The 14,277-nt window shown below is 39.7% G+C and overlaps 1 protein-coding gene across 2 annotated transcripts in view; it reads left to right on the top strand.

The window, feature by feature from the left end:
• Positions 1-2,410: 2,410 nt before the first annotated feature.
• The window catches only part of GTF2E2 (general transcription factor IIE subunit 2), a 66,701-nt gene continuing 54,834 nt past the window's right edge, over positions 2,411-14,277 (top strand). The window contains exons 1-3 of one of the 2 annotated variants that reach the window (XM_075997328.1): positions 2,422-2,466; positions 2,556-2,678; positions 8,422-8,591. In XM_075997328.1, the coding sequence (XP_075853443.1) occupies positions 8,426-8,591 (166 nt within the window). In that variant the 5' untranslated portion in view covers positions 2,422-2,466; positions 2,556-2,678; positions 8,422-8,425. Of the gene's footprint in view, positions 2,679-8,421; positions 8,592-14,277 lie in introns of both variants that reach the window. The other variant, XM_075997327.1, reaches the window with a different exon arrangement.

Raw genomic sequence — 14,277 nt, forward strand, 5'->3', positions numbered from 1 at the left:
AGAATGGCCTCATTACAGGTCCCCTGGTGAGCCCATTTTTGTCATTGCTGGAGAAGTATCTTCAGGGTACAGGGTGTCACCCAAAAGTGTTCCAAATGAACAAAGTCATTTCTGTCAGTGTTAAGATCTAGTCACAGGCAACAGGCAGTATAGACAGGAGAGATACCACTGGTTGACACTCATCATTTATATATTTTAACACAGTTTTCTGGGTGTGTATAGGAGGGTTTCAGTGACATTAATAACAACAGCTAATATCTGGCTAAAGAAGAGGCAATTGAGATTTGAGAGTCTGGATTATAAATAACACATTCTAATAGTGCCGCTGGTTTAGCTATTCCAAATGGCAGAAAAGAGGCAAGACGTTGAAATACATGAATCATTAGAAGCATTTATTGAGCCATTTTCTACGTGGTACATTGAGTTCCGTAAAAGCATGATTCTCTAATTGTTAGATTCATAATTCTCAAGGGACTAGATAATGCACACGTGTGGAAGGTTTATTTAACACAAGTGGGAATAAATGAAGACCACCCAAATGACAACAGAAATTATTCAGAGCTTGCTATATAGCAAGAGAGGCAGCTAGCATCACTTGAGTTGGGCCGAGACTCAAATGCAATCAGGGAGAAGGGAAGCTTTATAGTGGGTGTGGGGAGGGATTCTTCGGGTATTGTTCTGATTAGAGATTGTTGGCAAAGGAAGCCGGAGGTGGGCTAACTACAAGTGAGCATCTTACGTGATTGGTTTGGGGAACATATTAGGTTTTCTCTGATTGGTCCTGGTGTAAGGGGACAGGGACCACTAACATAGAAAAGCTGGCTGCCTTCTTGTGAAAATCCTACTCTGAGCTGATGGCTGTAGAGGTGGCAGTTTGGCTTGTGTGGGTCAAAGTTTTATGATCATATATGCTCTAGCCACTGTCCATTTACATAAGTTTCTCACTTATTATTAATAATATGGGAGGTAGCAAAATGATAGAATTGATTCCACCAGTATAGAAAGGGTAGAAGTGATTCAACTACTTCTCAAAACCGGGACGTATATAATCACTGGGGAAATGGATGTTGAAAGAAAGCCGCTAAATTGATACAAAACTGACCAATTTTTCTCAGGACAATGAAGCCTTTTTTTGTTTTTGTTTTTTCGGTTCCCTGACCAAGAATTGAACCCCTGCCACATGCAATCCTAACTGCTAGACAATCAGGGATATTTATTTATTTATTTAGAGATTGGGATGGGGGGATGGGGTAGTCTTGCTGTGTTGCCCAGGCTGGCCTCCAACTCTTGGGCTCAAGCAATCCTTCTACCTCAGCCTCCAGAGCAGCTGGAATTCCAAGTTTGCTTCCCTGTACGGGGGAAATCTTAACCTTTGGGATTATTTTTTTTTGTACTGGATTCCTGCCCCTTCTCCCTATTACACTTAGTTTCCTACCAGTTAATCTCTGACTTTACAGGGCTGTAAAATTTCTGGGCCCTAATCAATCTTCACTTTATCTTAACCAAAAGGCCAAGAAGTGATTAATCAATTTTTTATTCAAACCAAGTTATATTTCCTAAGAGAAAGTGTCCAGATGACCATCATGTAGGTTCATAACAAAATACCCTAGAGTGCAACTAATTAAAAAGTCACACAATAATCATCTTTGGCTTTATTTTCAAGTTTTGAATATTTTTTTGTATTATCTCATTTAATTTCCACCACAGTCCAATAGCACAATTTATTACCCCCATTTCCCGGATGAGAAAACTGAGACACAGGTTAAGTAACTTCCAGAGTAGCCAGTAGTATGTAATTAAACAACTGCCTCAGCCTCCTAAGTAGCTGAGACTATAGGAGCACGCCACCACGACCAGCTAATTTTGTTATTTTCCTATTTTTATTTGCTGGGCTACATTCTTTCTATGTTTTTAGTGGCGGTGACTCACATCTGTAATCCTAGCATTCTGGGAGGACGAGGCGGGGAGAACACTTGAGGTCAGGAGTTCGAGACCAGCCAGAGCAAGAGTGAGATCCCTGTCTCTACTAAAAATAGAAATAATTAGCTAGCTGGTGGTGTGCTCCTGTAGTCCCAGCTACTCGGGAGGCTGAGGCAGGAGGATCGGTTGAGCCCAGGAGTTTGAGGTTGCTGTGAGCTAGGCTGACGCCACGGCACTCCAGCCCGGGCAACAGAGCAAGACTGTCTCCAAAAAAAAAAAAAAAAAAAAAATTTCTTAATAAGAAAGTGTCTTCCATCTTCCTTAGCGCCCCCTACCCGCCACCTCCCACCTGTTCTCGGCCCCGCCCCCAGCCGCGCTCCCGTTGTCATGGAGATCCCGGGACGCCTAAGCCGGCTGCGCTCCTCCCGCGGTAGCGCCGGCGGGGCAAGTGGTGACGCATGCGCGTTCTCAGCGGTGAAAGCGCCGCGGTGGCTGCCGGGACTGAGCTCCCAGCGCCCGACCAGGAAGTGGCGGGCGGAGCCCCAGGCCGAGTCGCCTCCTCAGCCGCTGCCGCCGCCGCCGCCAGTGGCGAGACCCCGACCTGGCGGGTCAGCGCTGGGCGTGCGTGCGGGCAGGCGGGGGCGCTGACGAGGAGCAGGAAGCGGCGGCCGCGCCGGCGTGGGCGGCTGGCCGAAGCGGAGGCGCGGAGAGGCGGCGGCGGCGGCGGCGGGTCACGTTCGCCTGCCCTGCTTGCTCAGGTAGGGGCTGCGGCCGCTGGGCGAGGGGCGCAGAGCCCGGCCTGTTGTTCCTGGGGACCAGGCGCGCCGCCTGCTCCCGGGGGACGAGCGTGTCTCCCACCCGCGGGAGGCTGGGGCTGCCGTTCTCCCCGGGAATCCCTTCGGTACGCTCGCAGTTCCCTGGGAGTATTGTCTTTAGGCCGGAGGTCCATTGAGCAAACTTTTGGGTTGGAAAGAGGGAAAATTCGCAGTCGGCTGGACAGCTGGCTGTGCCTCTTGTTAGCCTCCAAGTTTACGTTAGCAGTAGCCGCGCGGGCCATGTGTGTAGTTTGGGGAACCGCCGTGTCCAACCAACTAAAGGCTGTGATTTAGATGCTCATACACGGACTGGGTTTCAAGCTGCCTTTTTGGAGACCTGGTTTTTAATGATTCCTAAACTTCAGTTGTAGTAGTTTTTTTTGCAAAGTCTAAAGACGTATTCCAAAACGACGCTGCTGTCCCTTTTTCGCCCACCTCTACATTTCTGTCATTTAAGAGATGAGCACTCTCTCTTCTCAGCTTGCCGGCTATTCATAGCAGGGTGCTTAGGTGCCAGTGGCACCTCCCAGGCTGAGGCAGGCAAAGTGGAAGGCTTGAAAGGTGGAATGGTGGAAAGAACGTGGGCTTGGAGCCAGCGGATTTCAGTTTAGTTTTTGGCTTCTCAGTATCCATCCACAGAAGAGCCCATCAACTCTCTGAGATGTGGTGGTGGTTTGTGTTTGTAAACGTAAAATGGGTTTGGTGATGTGTCTTGTCTCCTGCATAGGTCGGTACAGAGATGTCAAACTCATACAAATATTGAGTGGTCTTTGAAGAAAGAGGAAAAGTTAGAGCATGTGAAGGCTTCTGCTCTAGGTGCCTTTGAATGTCCAGTACCACACAGGTGGCTTTTGTTTTAAAGGCCTTTACCAGCATTCCAGGTCTGGTGTAAGGAGCGCTTGCTTTAGGAATGAGGATATTTGGGTCCTGGCCCTGGATCTTCCAGCTGTGTGACCTTAAACATAGTTCTTGGACTTTCATGCATTAAAATAGGAATGACATAATACCGATTCTCTCCTGGAGTTCTACGCTCTCAAATACTGTAAGCATTTAGGTTTTTGTGAACTGTATGGCTTTATTTAAATCTTTGTTAAAGTCATTATTAAAAGCCCAGATTAATGACCTTCTTTGCAAGGTGAACTAGATACAGATGTTTCCTGTTTCAGGAGTTTGCAATCTGGTTGTTGTCCCAACCTTCTCACTTGTGAATTCCTCCTTTTTCTTGTTCTCACACTTTGCCTCCTCTCAAGATTGTCTCCTACTTCAGTATAATCATTCTGTTTTTTGGGATCCAACGCAAAATAGTAATACTGAAATAACATATATTCGTATGGCTTTAATATTAAAAAATCACTTTCATAAACATTTTCTATTTTTATTCTTACAATTAGGCTAAATGTAGACAGCATTGGTAGTGTTCTCATTTTACTTATGATGAAATTGAAGGTAGAGAGGCCTTGTGGATTGCCTAGCCACGTGGCTGTTAGGAATTGAAACTAAGAGAAGGCAGGTCTTTGATTTGCTGTCCAGTGACTCTTCCCTCCTCAACCGTTTACTCGGATTATTATAAATGCTATAAATTCCTTATAAATGCTTATATTTTTAGCACATTGCCACACTAGAAATTTTTTTCTCCCTGGGGCCACAGTGTTTTATTAAAACAAAGTGATCCTTTCTAACTTGTTATTTCTTACTGTTTTCTGTGTGTGAGTTAATGTGCAACACAATCCACATTTTTAGAATTAGATTGTCAATATTAATTGTAATAATAAGAACACCAACAAGTAAGATTTTCACGAACCAACTGTAGGGTTTTGCTTCATGAGGGCCTGGGCCCACAAGAGCCTGAGTTAAATACAACTCACATGGTAGTCTTTGTGTTAATTTTTAGCGCTCCAATTCACTTGTATTCACTGTGTTTTAAGCAAGGTGCTCAGTGGTTTCATTTTTTCAAATGTAAGCCGCTTGCAGGCAAGAATTTATCTTCTAGATTAGAACCTTTTAAAACTTAGAGTACAGTGCCTCACAAACAGAAGATATTTAATAAAGGCTCGCGAAACCAATAATAATGGCGTCACAGCAATTTAAAGATGTTTTTCCATTTGTTGTTCATAATGAGCTATCCTGTGCTCCTCCCAACTTAACATGAGTCTTAACAATGTCAAACTCATTTATATCAGCTTGAACTCTTCCTAGACCCTCTATAGGATTCCAGGGAAAGTTCAGAAAAAAGAGAAATGTTCTTAAAATTCTTATTGATTGCCTGATAGCTTCCCTGATTGTCCTGAAATCACTTAGAATTAGAGAGTTTTAGAACTAGGAAAAAAACCTAAAACAACCCAACAACAAAGGGGTCTTTTCGTCTTACCTCCCTCCAAATCAGGGATTTTCTTTTTTTTTTTAATTTCAGTATATTATGGGGGTACAGATTTTAAGGTTTCAATAGATGCCCATTCACCCCCTCCCCCCACAAGTCTGAGTCTCCAGCATGACCATCCCCCAGATGGTGCACATCTCACTCATTATGTATGTATATACCTGCCCCCCCCCAATACCCTATTACTGTAGTACCTATGTGTCCACTTAGGTGCTGCTCAGTTAATACCAGTTTGCTGGTGAGTATATGTGGTGCTTGTTTTTCCATTCTTGGGAAACTTCACTTAGTAGTATGGGTTCCAGCTCTAACCAGGAAAATATAAGATGTGCTATATCACCATTGTTTCTTAGAGCTGAATAGTACTCCATGGTATACATATACCACATTTTATTAATCCATTCTTGGGTTGATGGGCACTTGGGCTGTTTCCACAGCCTTGCAATTATGAATTGTGCTGCTATAAACATTCGAGTGCAGGTGTCTTTTTTGTAGAGTGTCATTGGATCTTTTGGGATTGCTGGATCAAATGGTAGATTCACTTGTATTGCTTTAAGGTATCTCCATATTGCTTTCCACAGAGGTTGAACTAGTTTGCAGTCCCACCAGCAGTGTAGGAGTGTTCCTCTCTCTCCGCATCCACGCCAGCATTTATTGTTTGGAGACTTTTTGATAAAGGCCATTCTCACTGAAGTTAAGTGATATCTCATTGTGGTTTTGATTTTCATTTCCCTGATGATTAGGGATGTTGAGCATTTTTTCATATGTTTGTTGGCCATTCTTCTGTCTTCTTTAGAAAAGTTTCTGTTCAAGTCCTTTGCCCACTTTTTAATAGGGTTATTTGATTTTTTTCTTGCTGGTTTTCATGAGTTCTAAGTATATTCTAGTTATCAGCCCCTTATTGGATGTGTAGGATGCAAAAATTTTCTCCCATTCTGTAGGTTGTCTGTTTACTTTCATGACTATTTCTTTGGCTGTGCGGCAGCTTTGTAGTTTTTTTTTTTTTTTTTTTTTTTGAGACAGAGTCTCGCTTTTGTTGCCCAGGCTAGAGTGAGTGCCGTGGCGTCAGCCTAGCTCACAGCAACCTCAAACTCCTGGGCTCACGCGATCCTGCTGCCTCAGCCTCCCCAGTAGCTGGGACTACAGGCATGCGCCACCATGCCCGGCTAATTTTTTATATATATATCAGTTGGCCAATTAATTTCTTTCTATTTATAGTAGAGACGGGGTCTCGCTCTTGCTCAGGCTGGTTTTGAACTCCTGACCTTGAGCAATCCGCCCGCCTCGGCCTCCCAAGAGCTAGGATTACAGGCGTAAGCCACAGCGCCCGGCCAGCTTTGTAGTTTGATCATGTCCCATTTATTTATTTTTGTTGCTGCTGTGATTGCCTTTGGGGACTTCTTCATAAACTCTTTGCCTAGGCCGATGTCTAGGAGAGTGTTTCCAACATTTTCCTCTAGAGTTCTAATAGTTTCATACCTTAGGTTTAAGTCTGTTATCCAGCGTGAGTTGGTTTTTGTGAGAGGTGAAAGGTGTGGGTCCTGCTTTAGCCTTCTACAGGTGGCTATCCAGTTTTCCCAGCACCATTTATTGAAAAGGGATTCTTTTCCCCAGCGTATGTTTTTTGTCTGCTTTGTCAAAGATTAGATGGCTATATATGGATGGTTTTATATCAGGATTCTCAGATCTGTTCCACTGGTCAATATTTCTATTTTTGTGCCAATACCAGATTGATTTAATTACTACAGCTTTGTAGTATAGTTTGATATCTGGCATATTAATGCCTCCCATTTTGTTTTTGTTGCCTAGAATTGCTTTTGATATTCGGGGTCGTCTTTGGTTCCATACGAAGCGTAAAATTATTTTTTCTATATCTGTGAAGAATGCTGATGGGATTCTAATAGGTATTGCATTGAATGAAATCAGGGATTTTCTGTAGACATTTCTAACAAATATTAATACAGCCTCTTTATTACTTAATGATTGAGAGTTCACCAGTGTTAAAAAAATTTCATTCAGGCCGGGCGTGGTGGCTCCCGCCTGTAATCCTAGCACTCTGAGAGGATCGTTTGATCTCAGTAGTTTGAAAGCAACCTGGGCAAGAGCGAGACCCCGTCTCTGCTATAAATAGAAATAAATTAATTGGCCAACTAATATATATATATATAAAAAATTAGCTGGGCATGGTGACACATGCCTGTAGTCCCAGCTACTTGAGAGGCTGAGGCAGGAGGATTGCTTGAGCCCAGGAGTTTGAGGTTGCTGTGAGCCAGGCTGACGCCATGGCACTCACTCTAGCCAGCGCAACAAAGTGAGACTCTGTCTCAAAAAAAAAAAAAACTGCTTATAAATTATTTTTTTTGGCAGAGGTTTTCTTTTTTTGCAGAGAGCCTAAATCTGCCTTTTTCCAGTTTCTGCCCAATACTCAGTGTTTCTAGAGCAGTATTGTCCAGTAGGCGTACAATATGAACTGCAAGTGTGAGGCCCATGTGTAATTAAAATTATCTAATAGCTGTATTTTTTAAGAAGGAAAAATTGGTGAAATTAATTTTAATATTTTATTTAACCCCGTGTACTCAAAATATTATCACTTCAACTCATGTAAGAGTAAAATAATCTCATTAGCAATTAAAAATTTTTTCTTTGTACTAAGTCTTTCAAATCTGATATGTATTTTTACACTTGGAGTACATCTCAGTTCTCTCTCTCTCTCTCTCTTTTTTTTTTGAGACAGAGTCTCTGTTCCCCTGGCTAGAGTGCTGTTACATCAGCCTAGCTCATATCAACCTCAAACTCCTTGGCTCAAGGGATCCTCCTGCCTCAGCTTCCCATGTAGCTAGTACAGGCACCCACCACCACACCTGGCTGGCTAATTTTTTCTATTTTTAGTAGAGACTGGGTCTCACTCTTGCTCAGGCTGGTCTTGAACTCCTGGCCTGAAGCAGTGTTTCTGTTTCAGCCTCCCAGAGTGCTAGGATTACACGTGTGAGCCACCGCACCTTGCCTTGTCTCAGTTCTCACTAGCCACATTTCAGCAGTTCAATAGGCACATGTGGCTAGTGGCTACTATATTGTACAGCACAGTTCTAAAGATTTAGGGAATAATTATATTTATCTTTATTAGGGAGTAGCACAGTGTACATAGTAAGTGTACATAGTAAGCACCAATTAAGTATTTTTTGGGTGAATGAATAAAGTGAATAAATGCAAGTGCTAGAGAACTAGTAATAAAAGATGATTTCATTTGGGAAGTAACTTGTTGGCAGACAGTGACCTAAATTTATATTAAAGATACTGTGTTTTTCTTTGCAGCATTATGGATCCAAGCCTGTTGAGAGAAAGGGAGCTGTTTAAAAAACGAGCTCTTTCCACCCCTGTAGTAGAAAAACGTTCAGTATCTTCTGAATCATCATCATCATCATCCAAGAAGAAGAAAGCAAAAGTAGAACATGGAGGATCATCAGGCTCTAAACAAAATTCTGGTTAGTAAAATTGGTTAGGACTGTTTGTTTTTTATTATTCAGGCAACATTTAATCATGGCAAGTTCATTTTTCAGTTTAGCATTCATATTGATTGCTAGGTACTTTGTTTTATAAGGGATGAAATGATAAGAGAATTTAAGCTCTTAAGATGTTAATGATCTTATGTTGTAGTTAAAATTTAGATGATTATGTCTAAATTTACAGAGTTGTGTCACTGTTACTATAGTCTAATTTTACAACATTTCTGTCACTCCAGAAAGATCTGATGTGCCCATTACCAGTGTGTCTATTCCCACCCCAGCTCCAGATAATCAATAATCTATTTTGTGTCTCTATTTGTTTGTCTTTTCTGGACATTTTATGTAAATGGAAATGTATAATAGTATTTTGTGTGTAGCTTTTTTCACTTAGCGAATTTTGAGTTTCATATTACATGTATCAGTACTTCATTCCCTTTGATTGCTGAAGAATATTCCATTGTATGGATATATGTACTACAATTTGTTTATCTGTTCACCAATTAGTGGACATTTGGATTATTTCTACTTTTTGGCTATTTTGAATAGTGTTACTATGAACATTCATGTACCAGTCTTTGTGTAGATATATTTTTACTTCTCTTGGATAGAGACCTAAGTGGAATTTCTAGGTCATATGGTAAATTTATGTTTAACTTTTTAAGAAACTACTAAAATGGTTGTAGTGTTTTACATTTTCACCAGCAGTGTTTGAGAGTTTCAGTTTTTTTTTATACTTGCCAACACTTGTGCTTTGTCTTTTTGATTGTAGCCGTCCTCTTAGGTATGAAGTAGTATCTCATTGTGGTTTCATTTGCATTTCCCTGATGACTAATGATATTGAATGTTGTTTTATATACTTAATGACCATTCATGTATCTTGGTGAATGTCTATTCAAATTAGCCCATTTTTTAAAGAATTGAATTATTTTCTTCATATTGATTTGTAAGAATTCTTTATGTATTCTAAATAACATTCCTTGATCTGATTGATCCGTATTTGTAAATACTTTCTCCAACCTCGTACTGTCTTGTTATTTTCTTAATGGTGTCTTTTGATGAGCAAAAGTTTTTAATTTTGATGAATTCTAACTTGTTTTTTTCTTTTATCACTTGTGTTTTTGGTGTCTCTTACCTAAGAAATCATTTTGCCTGACTAAAGGTCATGAAAATTTACTTGTATGTTTTCTTCTAAGAGCGTTATAATTTTAGCTCTTATAGTTAGGTTGCTGGTATATTTACATTGAATTTTGTGTATGGTTTAGCATAAAGATCTACATACATCTTTTTGCATGTGGTTATTTAGTTGTCCCAGCACCATTCCTTGAAAAGACTATTTTCTCCATTGAATTGCATTGGCAAATTGATGTTTATCCCTTGTCAAATTTGACCCTTGTCAAATATCAATTTACCATAAATAAAAGAGTTTATTTCTAGAATCTTAGTTCAGTTCCATTAACTTATATGTCTATTCTTATGCCAGTACCATACTCTCTTGATTGCTGTGGCATTGTAGTTAAGTTTTGAGATTGAGAAGTGTGAGTGCTTCAGTTCTTTTTTTTCAAGATTATTTTGGTTTTTCTGAATCCTTTGCATTTCCATATAAATTTTAGGATCAGTTTGTCACTCATTATCTGTTAAAAAAAAAAAAAAGCCTGCTGCAGTTTTGATAGGGATTGGATTGAATCTGTAAGTTAATTTGGGGGAAAATTGCCATCTTAACAATCTTAATTCTTCTAGTCAGTGAAAATAGATATTTTTCCATTTATTTGCATTTTTAATTTCTTTCGATGTTCTTTTGAATTTTTTATTTTTACAGAGACAGGGTCTCACTCTCTAACCCAGGCTGGATCATGGTGACACAGTCATAGCTCACTGAAGCCTCGAACTCTTGATCTTAAGTGATTCTCCCGCCTCAGCCTCTGGAGTAGCTAAAGCTAAAGCCATGTGCCACCATGAGCCTGGCTAATTTTTTCATATTTTTTCTTTTTTTTTTTTAAGAAATGGTGTCTCACTGTGTTGCCCAGGCTGGTCTTGAACTCCTAGGCCTCAAGTGATTCTCCTGCCTCACCCTCCTGAGTGGATGGGATTATAGGCAGGAGCCACTGTGCACGGCTGGAGTTTTTAATGTAGGAGTCACTTTCACATTTATTAACTTTATTCCTAAATATTTTGTTCTTTTTGATGTATTATGAATGAAACTTTTCTTAATTTGATTTTTTTTTTTTTTCGATTGTTTATTGCTAGTATATAGAAATACAATAGATTTTTATACATTGATCTTGTTTTTTTTTTTTTTTTTTTTTTTTTTGAGACAGAATCTCACTCTGTTGTCCTGGCTAGAGTGCGGTGGCATCAGCCTAGCTCGCAGCAACCTTAAACTCCTGGTATCAAGTGATCCTCCTGCCTCAGACTCCTAGGTAGCTGGGACTACAGGCATGTGCCACCATGCCTGGCTAATTTTTATATATATATATATATATATTTAGTTGGCCAATTAATTTGTTTCTATTTTTAATAGAGATGGGTGTCTTGTCTAGCTCAGGCTGGTTTCGAACTCCTGACCTTGAGCAATCCACCTGCGTCAGCCTCCCAGAGTGCTAGGATTATAGGCATGGGCCTCTGCTCACAGCCTACATTGATCTTGTGTTCTGCAACCTTGCTGAACTCGTTTTTTCTTTCTTTCTTTTTTTTTTTTTAATTCTTTTTATCTTTTTTTCTTTTTTTTTTGCTAAAGAAAGTGCTCTGCATCATGAAGAGCGTTTTTTATTTCTAGTAGTTTTTGTATTTCCTAGGACTTTCTGCATCAAGATTATGTCATCTGTGAGTGAAAAGCTTTATTTCTACCTTTCCAGTATGCACACCTTTTATTTCTTTTTCTTGCCTATCTGGACTGGCTGGTATGATGTTGAATAGAAGTAATGAGAGTAGACATCTTTGCCTGTTCATGATCTTGCGGGAAAAGCAGTCAGTCTGTTGTATATGATGTTACTGCAGATGCCCTTTATCAGGTTGAAAAGTTCCCCTCTACTTATAGTTTGTTCAGAGTTATTTTTGTTTTTTGTTTTTTTTCTTTTGAGGCAGAGTCTCACTTTGTTGCCCAGGCTAGAGTGAGTGCCATAGCGTCAGCCTAGCTCACAGCAACCTCAAACTCCTGGGCTCACGCGATCCTGCTGCCTCAGCCTCCCCAGTAGCTGGGACTACAGGCATGCGCCACCATGCCCAGCTATTTTTTTCTATATATATTAGTTGGCCAATTAATTTCTTTCTATTTATAGTAGAAACGGGGTCTCGCTCTTGCTCAGGCTGATTTTGAACTCCTGACCTTGAGCAGTCCTCCCGCCTCGGCCTCCCAGAGTGCTAGGATTACAGGTGTGAGCCACCACCCCCGGCCTGTTCTTGTCCTTCTATTAATATGGCATATTAACATTAATTGACTTTTCAGATGTTAAACCAACTTTGTATTTATTCATGGAATAAATCCTAGTAGGTCATGGTGTATATAATCTTTTTCATTTGTTGTAGTATTCTATTTGCTATTATTTTGTCCAGGATTTTTGTGTCTGTATTCATGAGGGACACAGTCTTATTTTCTTGTGATGCCTATCAGGGTATTTCTTGCTTCCTGAAATGATTTGTGAAGTGTTTCCTTTTCCTCTATTTTCTGGAAGATTTTGTTAAGGTGTGCTGTTACTTTTAAAAGTGTTTGGTGGAATTTGCCAGCCAAGCCAGTTGGATCTGAGCTTTCCTTTGTGGAAAGCTCTTTCTAGGAATTTCTTCTTATAGATCTATTCAGATTTTCGGTACCTTGAGTTAATTTTGTTACTTGTTAGGAGTGTATTTAATCATCTACATTGTTTAAAGTTTTTCACAGTATTCCCCTATGATCTTTTTGATTTCTGTAAGGTCAGTAGTGATATCCCTTCTTTGATTTGTGATTTTATGAATTTGTATTTTCTTCTTTTTTTCTTGATAAATCTAGCTAAAGGTTTGTAAATTTTGTTTATCTTTTCAAAAAACCAACTTTTGGTTTTATTGGTTTTCCTCTTTATTTCTATTTTTTTATGTCATTTATTTCCACATTAATATTTATTATTTCCTTCCTTCTGCTTGCTTTGGGTTTAGTTTACTCTTAGGCTATTATGTTTTAAACAAAAAGGTTAGTACAACTTGATTGACAAAGTGTAGCAGTAATTTTTATTGATGTCATTTTGTTAGATGTCCTTCAAGTTGTTTTAATAACTGATGTTAGAGCACAGCTAATTTTTTTAATCAAAGTAGGCCTATCATTCTTATAAGCATATATATTAGGTTTATCTCTCATTACAATGAAATTTACATTTAAATTATACAAAAAATTTAAAACTGTTTTAAACATTAACACAGCTACTCTTAGGCCTTGTCCCTTTGACCTACTTAATACATTAATTGCTATGTGAGTCATATTTAACTCATGCCAGTTTTGAGCCTGGGGCCTTGTGAAGCATATGTAACTCACATGTCTCTTCATGTTTGGAGCCGTGAGAACTATTCAGTGATTAAATATGAAATGTCTGATTTTGAGTCACAAGTTTAGTTTATTATATCTCAAACAAGAAGCAGTACAATTAGTCAGAGTATGCTCCTAAACTGTCGACACAGTTTTGCCATCTTAAGGGTAGCTTGTTTATGCCAGCAGCCAAGAAGCCTAAAGAAGGATTAGTGATGAAATGGAGAAAGGCATTTTCCACAGCTTTTTGAGAATTGAATATTTTTCCAAGAAGTGGTCCAAAGCCTGGAACGAAGTAACAGTCAGTAGATGCAAGGCCTGGTGAATACAGTGGATGACAGAAAGTTTTGATGTCCAGCCTTTGTAGTTGTAGCAGCAGCATTGTTTTGCGACATCCTCTTGCAAGAGGATTAGCCTGTCTCTGTTGACCAATCTCAGCTGCTTAATCACAAGCATTCTCATCATTTCATCCAACTGGTTGCGGTAGACGTCTACTGTAATCGATTGACCAGCTTTCATGAAGCTATAGTGGATAATACCAGTGCTGGACCACCCGCTAGACACTATTAGCTTATTTTTTGATGAATATTTGGCTTTGGACTATATTTTGCACTTCATCTTTATCCAGCCATTGTGCTGAATGCTTGCAATTGTCAAAAAGAATCTATTTTTCATCACATGTAACAATATGGTATAGTAATGGTTTGCCTTTATGTCACGACAGCAAAGAAAGGGAAGCTTCAAGATGATTTCTCTTCTGATGGTTGTTTAATTCATGTGATATCCATCTGTCCAGCTTCTTTACCTTGTCAGTTTGTTTCAAATGGTCCAATATTGTTGGAATAAGTAACGTCAAACCTTGCTGCTAATTCATGGGTAGGTTGAGATGGATTCGATTCCACTACAGCTTGCAGCTCATCATTATCTATCTTGCTCTCAGGTCACCCACATGGCTCACTTTCAAAATTAAAATCCAAACCGTTGATGTACTGTGTTCCTTAACCACATCTTTTCCAAACACCGTGATGGTATTTCAAGCTGTCTGCTCTGCATTGGGTTCATGATGGAACTCATATTCAAAAATAACACAAATTTTTTACTTATCCATGGTTTCACAAAAATTGCTCTAAAAAAAATGTGAAAGATAATCACAAGGCAAAACATGTATTTGAAAGACTG

The sequence above is a fragment of the Microcebus murinus genome, chromosome 24 (genome assembly GCF_040939455.1).
Source record: "Microcebus murinus isolate Inina chromosome 24, M.murinus_Inina_mat1.0, whole genome shotgun sequence".
Taxonomy (NCBI): Eukaryota; Metazoa; Chordata; class Mammalia; order Primates; family Cheirogaleidae; genus Microcebus; species Microcebus murinus.